At 35.2% G+C, this 18,796-nt stretch overlaps 1 protein-coding gene across 1 annotated transcript in view; it reads left to right on the top strand.

Moving 5' to 3' along the window:
• The first annotated feature begins 9,461 nt into the window (after window positions 1–9,461).
• The window catches only part of LOC122056765 (alpha-mannosidase-like), a 66,463-nt gene continuing 57,128 nt past the window's right edge, over window positions 9,462–18,796 (top strand). The window contains exons 1-9 of the mRNA XM_042618868.1: window positions 9,462–9,899; window positions 9,981–10,064; window positions 11,372–11,460; window positions 11,539–11,713; window positions 14,994–15,113; window positions 15,183–15,275; window positions 15,353–15,424; window positions 15,606–15,719; window positions 18,207–18,307. Coding sequence (XP_042474802.1) covers window positions 9,696–9,899; window positions 9,981–10,064; window positions 11,372–11,460; window positions 11,539–11,713; window positions 14,994–15,113; window positions 15,183–15,275; window positions 15,353–15,424; window positions 15,606–15,719; window positions 18,207–18,307 — 1,052 coding nt within the window. The 5' untranslated portion in view covers window positions 9,462–9,695. The remainder of the gene's footprint in view (window positions 9,900–9,980; window positions 10,065–11,371; window positions 11,461–11,538; window positions 11,714–14,993; window positions 15,114–15,182; window positions 15,276–15,352; window positions 15,425–15,605; window positions 15,720–18,206; window positions 18,308–18,796) is intronic.

The following is an 18,796-nucleotide window of genomic DNA, read 5'->3' as shown; positions in this document are numbered from 1 at the left end:
CCCCTTTTTGATGTGCATCAACCCAAGTTCAAGTTAGGGTAAACCAAACAAGTAATTTAAAGAAATTACAAAACTAACATTTCAAGCATAAAGTTTGTAATTACAAATAAATTGCAATACTAAGTATAGAATGAATTTATCTATCAAAATTCAGAATTAAAAAAAAATAACTTGACTTTTTTTTTAACTCCCCTGAACTTACTCTCCCCCTTTGATCGCATCAAAAAATAGGGGGTAAATTTCTAAATTAATGAAGTAAAGAAATTGTCTAAGTTAAAACAAACTTTTAACACTATTTTTAAGTTTAAAAAAAATTCAAATAATTGACAAGAATTTTAAAAGCATTAACCGCTATTTTATGCTTTATCAGTTTGTCAATTAAATACTTAATTCGATAATCGACTTCCAAGTTATGACGAGGCACTAAGCTTTTTTGGTTATTGGATCATCAACCACTTTTAGACAAAGCCTTTTAAGAAATTTCAATATTTAATTTCTTCTGAAAGCCTTGATTAACAAAAGTTTTACTCTAGATATGATTTTGGAACCCAATAAAGGTTCCTTCCTACTGGATTAGTCAAAAACTTAGGGGGTGCATATTCTTTAGGAATTTTCCTAAGTTGACCTTAGTGATATTTAATATACCAATTTAATTTACCATAAATTCTTAGTTTTGATTTTTGAAATTTATTCAAGCATGCATGATTATTTTTTAATTTATCAATTTTAATTTTCAATTTTTCATTCTCTAATTTTAGATTATCGTATATTTATAGAGGACATTCTTTTGCTAAGTTTAATTTTAACTCATAATTTTCCCTTTCTAACTTAACTAAGTCTTTAGTAAGCACTTTAATGAACTGAAAGGACTTCTTGGGAGTTAGAGTATGTACCTTACTTACCTCAATTTCTGATGCTCCACCTTCATCGCAGCTTTCTTCTTCTGATGATCCTCCCCCTTCATCTATGCTCATTCTGAGCTAGTTTCTTCTTCCGATTGATGGTTGGCCATTAGCGCTAGTTCTGAGAAGGCTTCGACTTCAGATTCGGAGGATGATAATTCATCCCATGTAACCTTCAGACTCTTTCATTTAGAGGATGTTGGTCTTTGAGACTTCTCCTTATTCCTTTTCTTTAATTTTGGGCAGTCATCCTTGATGTGCCCTTCCTCGTTGCAGTTGTAGCATCAGACCGTCCTTTTGTTGCGTTGATGCTTTCTTGACTATGATTTAAATTTATTAGTCTTAATAAACTTATTTAATTTTCTTACCAATAGCGTCACTTCAATTTCGTCGATTGACGCTTCAGAATCGGGATCGTCCATCTCGGCTTGTAGGGCAACATTAAGGTTTGACTTCTCTATTTGTTTCGGTTCTGCAATTCGACACTCGTAAAGTTCGAAAGTAGAAAACAAGTTTTCTAACGTACTTATCTCAAAGTCCTTAGAGATGTAGTAAGCATCTACTAAGGGCGCCCACTCTAGAGTTCTTGGAAAGGCGTTGAGCGCATACCGGATAGAATCTCGGTTCGTTACCGATTCTCCAAGATTGGTCAGTTGAGTTATCAGCTCCTTTATTCTTGCTTGGAGTTGTGATATCTTTTCACCATTGTTTATCGGGAGATTTGTTAGCTGAGTCCGGAGGATGTCGCGCTTTGCTAACTTCACTTTTGAGATGCCTTTGTGGAGCTCCAGGAATTTTTTCCAGAGGTCTTTGGCGGAATCATAGTTTCCAATCCGACTTACCTCCTGGGGTGACAAGACGTTGAGCAGATAGAACTCTGCCTTTTCGTTGGTCACGAAATCAGCTTGCTCCTTTTTCGTCCAATTGTATTCTTCCTTGTCTTTAGGGGTTGCAAAACCATATTTCATAATTAAGAGAATATCAAATTCTGTTTTGAAGAATACCTCCATTCGGCGTTTTCATGTTGCGAAGTCTCCGTCGAATTTCGGGGGATGAATACTTGCACTGGTCATTGTCTTGATCTTTGTTGCTTCAGTTGGCGGTCAGTCCTTCTGAGACGGGCTGACTCTGATACCACTTGTTGGTGTAGCGGGGCAGCAAGAGGGGAGGGGTGAATTGCCTGTAAATAAAAGAAAACCCTCCTCGCTCTTTCAATTCTAAAACAACAACAATAATAAAATAACATAACAAAAAAGAAGAGACAAGAAATTTAACTTGGTTACAACCTAGGTGGTTGTTAATCCAAGGCGGTTGAACAACTCCACTAGAAATGCCTCTTTCGCTGTAGGCGGAGAAGCTTTTTACACACTAAAAAAACTTTAAGAGTTGCTAAAAATTGAATACAGAGTTGAATGCTTAATTCCTAGCTCCAGAGGTCTTTATATAGCTTTTGAAAATCCTATCTCGAGTCTTGAGGGCGCCTCTAAGGGGATAAGCGGATAAAACTTTATCCGCTTGCCAACGACCACAAAGACTGGGTTGAGGGCGCCCTCAATGGCATTGAGGGCGCCTTCAATGCTGAGGGTGCCCTCAATGCTGTTGAGGGTGCCTTCAACCTGCATGGTATAAATAACTTCTAGCTTCTCTTTTTTTTTCTTCTTCCGAAGTTTCGATCGCTTGGGTGATTTTGGCCAATCGAAATAGGGCTCACCCGAATCCAATTTCTGACCTTCTCATTGAGCAAGCTTCCGCTCAGGCTTCTCGTCCCTTATACGTCGCGTACGTTCTTCTCATCTACCGGTGTACTCTTCCGCAGCTCTTTCGTTCTTCGGACGCACCGAGCCCGTCAACTCCCTTCCCGTGCCGTGCTTCTCGCTAGCTGCATCTTCCGCTCGACTTCCTGCGCTCCTAAGCTCTTGCACACTTAGACACAAGGATTAAAATCAAACAGGACCTAACCTAACTTGGTTGATCACATCAAAACAACCACGGGGCTTAATACCAATGTCCTGTGTTATCAATTTTGGCGACGACGCTCTTTTCTACTGATTTTGGTGTCGAAGCCCTAAGTTGTCGATTTCAACATCGACGTCCTTTTCTATTGATTTTGATACCAACGCCCTGTGCTACTGATTTCTACATTTGACATCCTTTTCTACCACAGATTCTTTGTGTGATCATGGGTCATCCTGACATCAGTTTTTTACGGATCATACAAATGTGTATCCTTAAGTTTGGTTATTCTGAGAATTATTCGTTCTGTCATCATGCTTGGTCGTGCAGATGCTTCATGAAAATCTAATTCATATATGTTTGAGCAGTTTCAATAGTTCCTTGCTTCACAAGCCTTTGCCATGTCCGTTTCCTCTCATATAGGTTTGTCGTCGTCTGGTATTTCAGGTATATCTTCATCCTTGTGGATTTTAAACTCTAGTGCCTCCCATTATATGTCATCCAATTTGTCATCTTTTATTTATTTTTCTCCTAGTTCATCTATATCTATTGTGACTGCTGATGGTACTCCTATGTCATTAGTAGGTGTTGGTTCAATTGTTACATCTTCTTTATATCTTACTAATGTTTATTATATTTCGAGTCTTACTTTAAATCTTGTTTCAGTTAGTCAATTATGTGAATCTGGATACCTAGTTTCTTTTTCTTCATCCAATTGTTATGTTTAGGACCCATAATATCAGAGGATGATTTGGACATACCATAAGCAAGGAGGACTATATGTTTTAGATCAACTTAAATTACCAGAAGTTGTAGCTTCGAGTGTGGATTTATTATCTTTTCATCTGAGTCGTTCATCTTTTGATTTTTATTTATGGCACTCTTGCTTAGGTCATATTTCAGCCCTCGTTTGCAGTTTTTAGCCTCTACAAGAGCATTAGGACCTTTAAAAAGTTCTGATATTTCTGATTGTAGTGGTTGTAAACTGGCCAAATTTTCTGCCTTACCATTTTCTAAAGTCTTTCTTTTTCTTCTGCTCCGTTTGATCTTATCCATTCTAATGTGTGGGGACCCTCTTCTAATCCTACAAAAGGAGGGGTCAAGGTATTATGTTTCGTTTATTGATGATTGCACTCGTTATTCTTGGGTTTATCTTATGAAACATAGGTCTGATTATCTTACAATTTTCAACAACTTTAAAGCTCTTGTGAAAACTCAACATTCTAATGTCATGTTTTCATTGTGATTTGGGAGGTGAATACACTTCGAATCAATTTTTACATTTACTTGCTTCTGATGGTACTATTCATCAAACCTCATGTACAAATACTCCTGAACAAAATGGCGTGACTAAATGAAAACATAGACATCTTGTTGGAATAACCTGTTCATTTTTATTGTCTGCCAGTGTTCCTAGTGTCTTTTGGGGGGGAGCAATCCTTACTACTGCTCATGTCATTAATAGAATTCCAACATCACACAATTCAGGTTTGTCACCTTTTGAAAAATTGTATGGGTATATTTCTGTCTATTCCTTTTTGCGTGTTTTAGGTTGTACTTGCTTTGTCCTTCGTCCACATACAGAGCATAATAAGTTAGCCTCTCGGTCTGCTCTTTGTATCTTTCTGGGTTATGGTGTTAGTCAAAAAGGATATCGTTGGTTTGATCCTATTAGTTAAAAATTGTATGTCTCTCGTTATGTTGTGTTTCTTGAGCATATTCCATTCTTTTCTATTCTGGCTAGCTCGCATAATATGACAAAGTCAAATCTGCTTTGCATTGATCCTTTCAATACCGATACTGAGGAAGATTCACCCACAAATCCTATTGGTAGTTCAACTGAATCTGGTACTTTGGTTCCTGAGATATCCACTCCACATGTTCCTCCTTCTGCCACTACCCAATTATCTCCTGAGGTTGTGGATGATCCTTCTCTTCACCGTCGTCAATCCACTCGTGTTCGTAAGTCTACTAAACTATCAGATTTTGTTTACTCTTGTTATTCTCGTTCTTTTGCTTCATTTGTTGCATCTATTCATTGTCTTTCTGAGCCTGAATCCTATAGAGAAGTTGTTTGTAACCCACTTTGGCAGAGTGCTATGGCTAAGGAACTAACTGCTTTGCATTAGAGTCATACATGAGATTTTGTTTCATTGGCACCAGGAAAACATACTATTGGTTCTCGTTGGGTATATAAGATCAAGACTAAATCTGATGGATCTATCGAATGATACAAAGCTTGTCTTGTTGCTAAAGGTTATTCTCAAGAGTATGACATGACTTATGAAGAAACATTTGCTCTTGTTGCAAAAATGACAACTGTTCGTACTTTGATTGCTGTTGCTTCTGTTTGCCGATGGAGAATATCTCATATGGATATCAAGAATGCATTTCTAAATGGTGATCTTCGTGAAGAAGTTTATATGACACCTCCTCCTGGTATTTCATACAAACCTGGTGAAGTTTGCAGGCTTCGTAAAGCGCTTTATGATCTCAAACAAACACCTCGTGCTTGGTTTGAGAATTCTCTACAATGATTACTTCGTTTGGTTTTCATCCTAGTAATTATGATTCAACATTGTTTGTCAGATATAGAAGTGTAGGTCGTATTCTTTTATCATTATATGTTGATGATATGATTATTACTGGTGATGATTCTGATGGAATTGCTTTCTTGAAGTCTGAGTTGACTCATTATTTTGCTATGAAAGATTTGGGTATACTACGCTATTTTTTGAGCATTGAGGTTACTTATTCCCCGAAAAGTTATCTTTTATCTCAGTCAAAGTATATATTTGATCTGTTTGAGCGTGCTCATCTTACTGATAATAGAGTTGTTAATACTCCTATTGAGACTAATGCTCGATATTCTCCATCTGATGACTTACCTTTGCCGGATCCTAGTTTGTACAGAACTATTGTTGAAAGCTTAGTTTATTTCACCGTGACTCGTCCAGATATTGCGTATGTTGTTCATGTGCTTAGTCAATTTATCGCTGCACCAACTACAGTTCATTGAGTTGTTGTTCTTTGTATTCTCAGGTATCTTCGGGGTACTCAATTTCAAAGTTTTTTATTTCCTTCTACTTCATCTCTTGAGCTGCGTGCATACTCTGATGCGGATTAGGCTGATGATCCTACGGATCGCAAATCTACCACTGGCTTCTGCATTTTTCTTGGTGATTCCCTCATTTCTTGGAAGAGTACAAAAGCAAGATGTTATTTCTAGATCTTCTACAGAAGCTGAGTATCATGTCATGACCTCAACTACTTGTGAGATAGTTTGGTTGCGTTGATTGCTTACGGATATGGATGTCTCTTTTCATCAACCTACTCCGTTATATTGTGATAATCAAAGTGCTATTCAAATTACATGCAATTCAGTTTTCTATGAGCGGACGAAATATATTGAAATTGATTGTCACATTACTCGTCATCATATTCAGATTGATACCATCACATTGCCTTTTGTTCATTCAAAACTACAGATTGTTGATATATTTACGAAGGCATATTCCGCTTCACGTTTTCGTTTCTTATTTGATAAACTCTCAATGCTTCTAGCTGTAGCATCGTGAGTTTGAGAGAGAATGTTAGATTATATATTTATTTGTTTATAACTTTTAGGGAAATTTAGACTTTTTTCTTTTTTTTTTATAAAGTTTAACATTTTTTAACTTAACTATATAAGACATTATAATTTGTATCAATTTTAAGATCTAATGAGATGATTAATTTTTTTTCTTCTTAATTTCTACATAGTTATTCTTTTTTAGAATATGTGTAGCTATTTTGAAACCGTCCTAAATGGATCGTTAAAATAAAGATTTCACCTTTTTAATGTAATAGTTATCGTACATACTTATGTAAGCCATATGACCAATCAATATGAGTAAGTCTTCCGAAGAGCATGCCTATCAAAAGGGATTTGAAAAAAAATCAAAACGTTTGAAGGAGAGTATTGGGTACTAGGCTCCGGTAGTAGGCTGATTTTTTTTTTTTTTGATAAAAAATGATAATAATATGTTTTGGATTTTAGCTAGGTGTAATATTTATTGCTAGTAGAATATTTTGCATTGATGTTTAGAGTTTAGGTAAATAAAAATAATTTTTTTTATTATTATTATTAAAAAGAGTTTTCAATTAGAAAAATTATTAGAATATTATCTCATTCGTAATTTTCTATTTTAAATACTTTTTAATTTTTAGTTGCTCTAATTATAGAAGTACGAACCGTCAACTATATTTGAATATCTTTGATAAAAATAGCTCTAAGATGAGACATATAGATAAGAATTTTATGAAAAAAGTTTATAGGTGGATGCTATTTCATTTAGATAATTAAATATTTATTATTATTTTTTAAAAAAATAATATATATCGTTTTAGGGTAAAAATAAAAAAAATATCAGATGCTCTTATTTTTTTAATTTACATATTTAATTTTTCGAACTGATTAATTTTAGAAATGATTGTCACAACGAAAATTTTTTATTAACTATCAAAATAAAATTAGGAAGTACCAAATGACCCAACAATTATAATGAAACTTTTTATAATTAATCACACCCTTTTTATTTTTAATCAAAAATGTGTCTTTTTTTTCATGAAAGGAGTATTTTATTTTATATTTAATCCCTACCTCACCAACTCCTATAATTATCTTTCAGTATACTATTAGATATTATTATATCTTATTACTCTACCTTATCCGTAGTTGTATGAATAAAATAAATCTGTATTATAATCATTATAAAATTATAACTTTACAATTATATAATAGTTATAATATTTATAGTTAACTACCATCATAATATGAATATTGTTGAACAAGATTACAGTAACTATAAAATTATAGTATCTATAAATATGACCAACTCAAAATTTAATGTAAAGGGTAGGAAATAATAATATTGAATAATATATCAAAGTGTAGCCGTGTTTTTTTTTTCATGCTTGATGTATGAATATTAAGTTGGCTGGACTCTCGAGGATATCATTATAATGATATGATTACAATGAAATCATGATCAATTTCTCACGCATCCCTTCCTCTTTTGACAGTCTACGGAGGATATCATTATAATGATATGATTATAATGAAATTAGGATCAATTCCTCACGCATCCCTTCCTCTTTTGACTGTCGATCTAATTAGGACTCGTTACCATATGAGATCTTTATATTAAAACTCAGGGGGTGTTTGGTTTAGAAAAATATAAGTGGAGAATGAGAATGAGAATCATTGATTATCATTGTTAATGTTTGGATTATAGAAATACGAATACAAATAAAGGAATGAATCATTGAAATTGGGTAATAACTCGTTCCCGTGTACCTCCCTTTCAATGAGTCATTACCCTATTTTCATCAATCAAAATATTCTCTTATTCCAAAAATACCCTTGACCTAAAACTAAAATTTTCTTTCTTAATATCAAATATTAAAATTTATTTATTTATTTTTTCTTTCATATCACTTCTCTCTCCTTGTTTCCTCTCATCATATTTTATCACACACTTTCTCTCTCCTTAATCTCTCCTATCACACTCTTTCCTCTTTTTTTCTCATTACACTTTCTCTCTCATCACACTTTCTCTCTTCTCAATCTCTTCCATCTCACTCTTTTTTTTTTTCTCATCATACTTTTTCTCTCCTCAATCTCTCCCATCACACACTTTTTTTTTTCTTATCGCACTTTCTCTCTCATCACACTTTCTCTCTCCTCAATTTCTCTTGTCACACTCCCTCTTTTTTTTCCTCAACACACTTTCTCTCTCATCACACTTTCTCTCTCCTTAATCCTCTTGTCACACTCCCTTCTTTTTTTCTCAACACACTTTCTCTTTCATCACACTTTCTCTCTCCTCAATCTCTCCCATCACACTCACTGTTCGCTTCTTTTTCTCATTACACACTCTCTCATCATATTTTCTCTCTCCTCAATCTCTTTCATCACACTCTCTCTCCTCGTTTTTTATCATTATATTTTCTCTCTCTTCATACTCTCCCATCATATTTTCTCTCTCATCTTTTCTCATCATGCTCTCTCCTATCACACATTTTCTCTCATCATACTTTCTCTCTATTCATTCTTTCTCATCACACTTTCTCTTTCATCATTTTCTTTCATCATATTTTTCTCTCACATTTATCTTTCTGTCACTTCTAATTTTTTTCTCTTATTTTCCTTGGGTAAAATAGAAAATTTTGATTTATTTCGATAGAAAATATGCAACTAACCAAACATTACTTTTTAAGAGTGATATCCATGCTCATACTCATTCCTATTTCATAATATAATGATTCCATTTTGATTCTTATTCTTAGGAAAGAACCAAATATCCATTCAATATTACATACCTTCTTCTATATCTTGACTAACATTAATACTAGTAGCCATCAATAATAGAACACGGGCTAAAATTATGAGATTATCGGAATGTAAATCCTTGGATTATGTGTATCTCACCCCATCTATTATTTATCTGTTCGGCTGTTGTAATTTATCCCCCCGTCACAACCTGAGATTGATTGCGACGGGAACGCTGGACGAATGATTCCGCCTTTAGCCACTTTTACTAATTGATGCATTCGACTGAAAGATGTTGCTGTCATGTTGTCGCAATCCCTAAATTACAGAATGCTATCCTCGTAGGAATTGCCTCCTCGTGGAGAGAGAGGACATGGCCTTGTGCCTTGTCCTCTTCACTTTCTTAGTCAATTCGTTTCACCACACGGGTCAATCTACTACTCTGCCGGCCGCTCATCCTCATCTTCGCTCCTTTTATTGCTGGATCCAACAGCTGTGCGCGATCAATTGCGTAAGCAGCTTTGGAGATGCCTTCGCCGGCGTTTCTTTGCGTCTCCTTCATCGTCCTTTCTCTCGCCGGATCCGCTCGGGCAGGCTACATTCAGTACAACACCAGCGGTGGGACTGTGGTCGGGAAGATCAACGTGCACCTTGTGCCGCACTCTCATGATGACGTCGGTTGGCTCAAGACGGTCGATCAGTACTTCGTTGGCTCGAACAATAGCATCCACGTACTGTAAAAAAAACGTTTTTTTTTACTATTCCCAGTGATTATGCGCTGATTTTGTTTTCCTTTTCCCCCATTTTTAAAGGGTGCTTGTATTATAAATGTGCTGGACTCGGTGGTCGGTTCTTTGCTCAAGGATCCGAATAGGAAATTCATCTTTGCTGAGCAGGTTTGCTTTACATTCAACGTCTGATGCTAACTGACATGAAGTGTGCCGCATGATAATTATCGTCTCTTGCTCTTTGCATCAGGAAAATGCTTTCTTAAGCATTCATTAATTAGGCCATCGGCATTTGGTCATTTCAAGTTGTCTTTGTTGGTTTCAAGTGTTTTATATTTGTTCGAAAACTAAATGATGTATTTATTAATTAATTCTAACATCAACTGTAAGGTTGGGGCTTATCAAGCATTAGTTGTGGGGATCAAGACTGTTGTGAAATCACTTGTCTGATGAACCCCGATAAGGTAGATGACTTAATTCATGATCTCAAATCATCCTCCATAGTGTATGTAGAAATCAAAATCACATCATTCTAAAGTCACATGATGTTGATCTCAGTCTCTAGTGGCAGAAGTATTCACAAAATACTTTTATGTGCAATCAATTGAGAACAAGCTGTAACAAAATAACATAACAAATACAAGCAAAGTAAAAAAGTAATATAATAGCTGATACATTGTGGTTTTGACAGAAGCCTATCCATATATAGAGAGGGAATCCATATTTAAATGATTTGAGATCAAAGATTTGGAAATACCTAGGTAGGTCTAGCACATTGTTTGAGTTTTATCATGAGCCTATATATAACCATGTAATGATTATCTCATTAATGACAAGCAATACTGTAATATAATATTTTTTTAAGAAAATTTCATTTAATCTCCTAGTTACCTACTTATTTATTTTTTATTATTTTTTTATCTTGGCTCATATAGTTTAGAATATTATATTTTACTTCATAATTTCAAAAAAGAAATTAAACCTTGGCACAATTTCTCTCTTGTGTGCAAATAAGTTTCTCTACTGCATGCGCTGCACATGTCAATAGGTTGAGGATATATTCTACAAATTAGTTTAAATGGTCTGATTAATTAGGTAGAATGAGGTTAAAATTTTGTTTTATAGTGATTTTTTTAACATCTTGTATTATCACCATAAGACAAAGAAGTGAGGTGTTCACAACTCTATGACAAAGAAATGAAGTGTACAAAATCAGGTGAGGTTGTATTCGCCAGTTCTTGGAGACCCAGCATGACCCTTGTGCAGCAATAGAACTGGATTCCCCATTCAGATTCTTTTGTTCCAGTGAGACTAATTGAATTGGAAGCGAACTAACGTTTCGCCTTTAACTATCAAATAGGATATTGTAAATACTACCTTGGATTTATCTGATACTTTTTTTTTCCTTTTAATTTCTTTGAATGTTTCAAATTTTTGGACTGGTTATAATTCTCATTGTCTTTTGCATTTTGCAGGCCTTTTTCCAAAGATGGTGGAGAGAGCAAAGTGATAAAACTCAAGAAATAGTGAGAAAAATTGTTGATTCTGGACAGTTAGAGTTTATGTATGTACTTATGCTCATCTGTAATTTGGATTATAGCTATTATACTCAGCATCCTTATTGTTTAAAATCATGTTTTAGAAATGGTGGTTGGTGTATGCATGATGAAGCCACAGTGCATTACATTGATATGATTGATCAAACAACTCTTGGCCATCAGATGATCAAGAAACAATTTAACAAGGTTCCTCGTGCTGGATGGCAAATAGATCCTTTTGGTCATTCTGCTGTACAGGCTTACTTGCTAGGAGCAGAGGTGGTGTACAACTCTCTCCCTCTCTCACAGACATACAAACACACAAATACACTCATGAATGTGCTTGCTTCACACACAAAAATCAATTTGGAAACTTGTTAAGTTATTCCACATGGAAAATGAAAAATCAGTATGTTTTTTTGTTAGTACAAGATTATCCTTAGCTATTTTAGATGGAAAGTGGAACGCTAGTATTTGTTAACCACTCATCCCAAGGCTATTCTCATGGTGCTTATCATGCAACTATGCTTTCTTGAGATCTATCTCCTAGTGATATTAAATGTAGGAAATTCCTTGTACAAATTCTGATCTTATAGTTTATTTATCAAATGCTAAGTTCTGTATGCCAACTTCATTATGAAGGTGTTCTTCATCTCGTTTGGTATATTTATTTTCTACATGTATTATGTATCAGGAATTGAGAGTTTTACATCAGTATATCAAATCTTGGAATTGTTTGTTGAATGTACTCTTTTTATTATTTTGGATACTTTTTTTTTCTTTTGAACATAAAAAATCATTGCATTCATTAATATTTTGTCAAGGCTTGATTAGTTAATCTTTCATTTACCAGTCTGTGGAACTTCAGAGAAGATTATGAATTAGGTAGTCATGGCGAAAAGCCAAGGAAAAAAAAATTTCTAGGATTTAGTTGACGTGCATAAGTCGTGTTGAGCCACATGTTAAATTATTGTTAGGAAGCTGCACTCCTAAGCTACCACGTGGGATGGATGAAAAGTTGACTATTTCTATGCACTAGTGGGTCAAAATCCAACCAAAATGGTGCAATCCAACAAGTCTAGGTGAACCAGTGTGTTTATCGCTGAATAGTCCAATCCAATGGCATAGATTAAACCAAGAAGTGTGCAACACAAGAGACAACCCAATTAAGGGTGTAGATTGGTCTAGATAAGGGCCAGAGTGGGCTAAGTAGATTCACTTAAATTCAATTAAAAACACTCAGCAAGAAACAAGTCCTTCTCTCTCTCTCTCTCTTGTAATAACCTTCTTTCGCCCCTACGGGCTTAGCTGAATTGGTAAGTGGCAAGTTGATTGCCACATGAGGTCTTGGGGTCGAATCTCGAGGTTGGCGAAGCATAAATCCCTGCAACCCGTGTAAACTCACCCCACCTGCCACTTGCCTTCTCAGTCACCGTGATTTACCTCCTCCGTGTTGGTCTTGGGGCGGACTGGCGGGGGCGCTGAGGGCGAGCGTATTCACCTTTTGCCACTTGTAATAACCTTCTCTCTCCCTGTAGATGAAGCTCCTATCTTCCTCCCTATAGATGAAGCTCCCACCCCTTAATTTACAAATCTTGATGGTGTCTTTTTCGCTTGCTCGGACTCCTCCTCTCTCGAAACACAGATCATCTTCCAAACTCACGAGATTTGGCGGCCTAAGAAGTAACACAAGTTAGGGGTTGACCGGCTCTACCGACACGGCTACTCTCACGCTCAAGTCAGTCACTGGTAAGAGCGATCTAGGTTTTGTAGAGATGCAAAACTAGAAGAAAGAAGAAGAAGATGAAGAAATTAGAAATAAGAAGAGCGAGTCTGGGTGCTCGGGGGAATCAATATCTGAGCACTAAATACGGGTGCTTGGTGGAAGTTGGTATTTGAATACCGAGTCTAGGTGCTCGGAGGAAGTTGATATCTAAACACTAAGGCCAGATTCTCGATGGAAGCTGATATCTGAGCACTAAGGCCGGATGCTACGTGGAAGCTGGTATCTGAGCATCGAGGCCGGTACTCGATGGAAGCCGATATTCGAGCACTAAGGCAGGATGCTCGGTGGAAACCGATATCTGAGCATTGTGGCAGGATGCTCGGTGGAAGCTGGCATATGAGCACTGAGTCCAGGTTCTTGGTGGATGTTGGTATCTAAGCACTAAGGCGGGTACTCGATGGAAGCATGTATCCGAGCACTAAGGTAGGATACTCGGTGGAAACCGATATTTCAGCACTAAGGCGGATGCTCGGTGGAAGCTGGTATTTGAGCATTGAGTCTAGTGCTCGGTGGAAGTTGGCATCTGAGCACTAAGGCCGATACGCAATGGAAGCCAATATCTGAGACTGAGGCAGTGGAAACTAGTATTTGAGCATTGAGGCAGGATGCTTGGTGGAAACTAGTATCTGAGCACTGAGTCCAGGTGTTTGGTGGAAGCTAGTATCTGAACACCAAGGTGAGGTGCTCGGGAACTAGCCCAAGTACCATCAAATTCCATTGGGAAGATTTTGGTATCTTGTTTTATAATCTAATGGGCCACAAACTCTTCCTCGACAATGCAAGTTGTAGTAGAGTAGACAATCTCATTGTGTTCTAGAGGAATTTACCAAACCTAGTTGCATACCATTGTTGGCGCCAAATTAAGCCAATTGAAAGTAATTATAGATTTCTACGAATCAACAAGCCATCATTGCAATCCACAGATAACAACATTTTAAACAAATTCCCACAGGTTTGCTTTGAGACTAGTAAAGGTATTTTGAACATTTAGATTTAATCACAAAAGTCAAAGTTTCATTTTGCACAAACCCTGAGACAAATAACAAAAATATAAGTTTAACAACTTCATAGCCTTCATCAAGCAAGCACAATAATAATGAAAAATCATGATTGCGCAGTCCTTGTAAGTTGTAAAGATGCAAGAAATTAGATCCTGAAATCCACAAAGTTCATATAAAATAATGTTTCAAATGATCAAACTATGATGCTTAAATAGCTCTAAAGATTCATTATTTATGATTGCTAGAGCAGCAGTGATCTCTTGATTAACACTGTTCCTTGGTGGAATGGTCAAAACCAGCCGTGCATAACAATGGTTTAGAGTTCATATGAATTGCCTGAAATCTGGGAGCTCTGCCACAGGATCTCTCTTGATCTATTTATCTCTGAAAATTTTCCCTTTTTAGTTGCTTGATTACAAAAAGATTTTAACCATATCTAGGCATATATTTTGTACTTCTCAATTCTTTGATTAATTTTCTATTCCAGTCATGGTAAGTTTGGTGCATAAGTGATTTCTTTATTCATTCAGTGGATTGGTGGATAGGGCATTTTCATTTTCGGTTTTCAATATGGACTTTCAAGAAGCTGAAGATAATGATGATGACTATTAACTCAAGAAATGACACTTGTTTTACTATATTCTTACACTATATTTTGGAGACCAGTCCTAAAATTTCCATGTTAGAATTAAGAAGCTATAGATTATCTATTGTTACTTGAGATATGCAACTTTCATAGAAAAACTACATCTTTGCATTATTTTTTTTGCAGCTTGGTTTTGATTCTGTACACTTCGCAAGGATTGATTATCAAGACAGGCAAAAGCGTAAGCTGGACAAATCTCTTGAAGTTATATGGCGAGGATCAAGAACATTTGGTTCTTCTTCACAGGTTAACTTTCTTCCCTTCTACTTTAAAGGTTTGTTTCTTTTACTATATTTTGACATAGTGTTGCCCCAGATTTTTGCAAATGCCTTTCCTGTCCACTATAGTGCTCCAAGTGGGTTTAGCTTTGATATAACTGATGATGACAGCTACCCTATACCAGTGCAGGTAAGAATTTTCAGTCCAGAAATTTGATACATTAAAAGTTAATAACAATCTCTTAGTATCTAGACAAAACATTGCAGGATGATCCTCTATTGTTTGATTACAATGTTGAAGAACGTGTAAATGACTTCATTGCTGCTGCTATGACTCAAGTATGCTAAGATGCTACTTCGCTTCTCCATTACAAAATATTTGTTTTAGATCCCCTCCTTGTTTCTTCTAGACAAGGAAGCTATTGTCCACTGTGTTTGTAGTTACAACATTAAATTTTGTGTTTTTATGAGTTTAATATCAGTAAAAGTTATCGGAGCCTGATTTCAATCGACACTTTAGGCTAACGTGACAAGGACAAATCATATCATGTGGACTATGGGTGATGACTTTAAGTATCAATATGCAGAAGCTTATTTTAAGCAAATGGACAAGCTGATCCATTATGTCAACAAGGTAAAATCACTTGTAATTTAATAAGCACTTTTTGGCAAGAACTTGCAAATTTACATTATAGTTGCTTCTTTATTTGACCAAGCACATTTCCTGGTGTACAAGCTTTTTTCTCATTGTTTTATTAGAAATTAATGCTAAATTGACCTGACAGTGGTCAGCCTAATTTATTTCATAGTTTTTTCTTTCCCTCCTTTCTTTTTTTTTTTTGAGTGAGATAAAAATGCCACAGCATATTTGAATGAGGAGATAAGAAGCTAGCCTCCACAGTATTGAAGGTGTTTTTTGTTTTGGTTTCACATGGTTGAGTTTAATACTTTTTCTGTTGTGTTTAAAAACATATGCAGTTTTGCCTCTCATCATGTGTGATAGAAAAGAGGTTACATAACCAAGTCCAAGAATTGTATACACAACATTCATGAGAAGAACACCATATTTTGTCATTATGGTTTTCAGTTTTTGGATGAGCCCAAGCATATCCTATGGTTGATAAAGAGGTTGATATATCCAAGCAACATCTTATGTGTGAGGATGAGTTTCAGTTGACTTGTATTGTAATAATTATATAAATGAACATCACATTCATGCAACTCCTAATTTTGATAACCACATAAGACTTATTCTGTCATTTCAAAAAAATATAGAAATGCATACTGTTATGTCGCATAGTTTGTTTGTTTGTTTCCATCTTTCTCTGTTGGTAAATTTAGTTCAATTTATAGCTATATTCATGCTCATAATGCTGAATCATAATGGTATTATGAGCTCTAAAAAATTTACTTAAATTCTTCTATAAGCATTGGTTGGTTCAGTGGGTCAGGATGGTTAGTTCTTGGTGATGTTCTTGTTGGGTTGTTGTGAATAGAGTTGTCCATTTGTATCTAACTACTTCCTTTTGTCGTTTCAGCAAGTAACTTTTCAACAAATTCTTTTAAACTTACCTAGATTACCAATCTAGTTCTTATGATCCTGACCTTGTCCTCCATAATAGAGTTTGAATTTGTAAGATTCTCATACATGACTTTAACATCTCCAACATTAGTGGAATTATTGCCTCTCATCATTGTCAGCATAAAATTACTGACTAGTTTGACAACTAAAATTAATAAAGAGAGTTTGTGAACAAGGACAGGGTTTAATGTTTCATTCTGAGGGGGATATTGATCCTCAGTTAGAATGAAATTGTTACAATTTCTGTACTGATGAGTCGGCGCATGATGTTGATCTCACTAGTTATGAGGAGAAGTGAAACAAAAAAGAAGACAAAGGAGAGGAGGTGATGGTGACCACTTACTACTCATTGAAATCCAAGGGTAGGGAGAGGAGGATGTGATATTTACAGTGACTTGTTGAAATCCATCAACAGACCCACTTGACAATTTGTGTCAAATTAATTGTCATTTAGGTCAATACAAATATATAAAATTTATCAATTTTTTTCCTAAGGTTTAACTAAGCCCTTTAATGAATTAAATTATGTCACATAAAAATTGTTAATGTTTGAAATGAATTATCTTCATTAATGAGTCAATTCATGTCAAATCCATTTATAGATTCAGGTTGTATCGTGCCACTTTTCAGGCTTTTCTTAATCATATTTCAGCTTGAGTTGGGTCATGTAATCAAGTTGTGTCTACTATTGCCTGCTTTGGGAGAGTGTCAAGGGACCTTTGAGACATGGTTAAATTGTATAGTGGAGAAAGCTAACAAGCAAGGAACACAGGCCAATCCAAGGTTGAGAACTAGGTTAAACTTATACCATTTGATCATGGAGTTGCATGACTTGGTTGGTTATTTTGTGAGAAAGAAGAAAAGAAATATAAAGTAATTTCTTGCTTGAATGAATAAAAAAGGAGGCCTTCTTGGTAAGCTTTAGGATAATCTGGTCTCATAAGACCCGAGCAAAATAAATTTAGTATGTTGGAACAGTAAAAGTAAAAAAAAAAAAATTAAACACCAGATCGAAAGCAAATAGAATAAAAGTACATTTTAGGCAAGTAAAAAGTAAAATACAAAAACAATTTCTTTTAAGATGATGTATTTTCTTTGCTTCACTCTCAGAATTTATTATCCTTTTCATAGCTACCTATTTATTTTGTGTTATTGAATCAAGCTGCTTATCATTCAGGTGCTGCGGTTTCATAAACCTTTTTGTTAATGAAAAAAATACTGTTTTAATAATGAATATGTTTTGTCATATCTGAAAAACTAGCAGAAAAATTATGGCATGAAGCCTTCTCAACCTTCATTAGCATTAAAAAACATTCACTGCACGATATGGACTGTTAACCAGTATGCAATGCATTTTGATGCTCATTTACTCTTTGCTTATATGGCATTTGCACTATCTACTGTCCAAAAACATCTAGTTCATAAATTTATTAAATTTAGTCAATAACATCTAATTTCTGTCAAATTAATCAGATCCAATAGCTGTTTTTTGTTAGAAACTAATATTGATTCTCAGTGATCTAATACAAGCTGGCACAGGATGGTCGTGTTCATGCATTATATTCTACTCCATCTATTTACACTGATGCAAAAAATGCTGAAAATGAATCTTGGCCGCTGAAAACTGATGACTACTTCCCGTAAGCATTCCCCACTTACCCGCTTTCATATGAATAATGAGTTACTTGCAAGGTATATTGCAACCTTTACAAGTTCTAACAAGTTTATCCTACCTTTTAATTTTATTCTTGACAATTGTTATCCCACCATTAATTTGTCATCCACTTTGTTAAGTAATGATATGGCACCGTATATGCAATCGATTAATTTCTTTTTTCAATAGTTAATGGATACAATAAGATGAATTAGTTACTTTTTAGCTAAGCAAACCAAGATTATTATACTTAAATTGGATACAAATTTATCATATTTTGAGGTTCCATGTCCCAATTTAATGGTAAATGGATGATATATCTAATGGTGAGATGGAATTCTTAAGAGTTTAATAGATTAGGTTAGATATGTTAAAATTGAAAGGTGGAGATGGTTAAAAGTGGTTTGGGTGCATTTTGCAATGAGTTTAAAAATAGATTAGGATAGATTTGCTAAAATTGTAATATGGAAATACT

This window comes from Zingiber officinale, chromosome 3B (assembly GCF_018446385.1).
Source record: "Zingiber officinale cultivar Zhangliang chromosome 3B, Zo_v1.1, whole genome shotgun sequence".
NCBI lineage: Eukaryota > Viridiplantae > Streptophyta > Magnoliopsida > Zingiberales > Zingiberaceae > Zingiber > Zingiber officinale.
The sequence above is the reverse complement of the archived record's forward strand: the minus strand, read 5'-3'. Positions and strand labels throughout refer to the sequence as shown.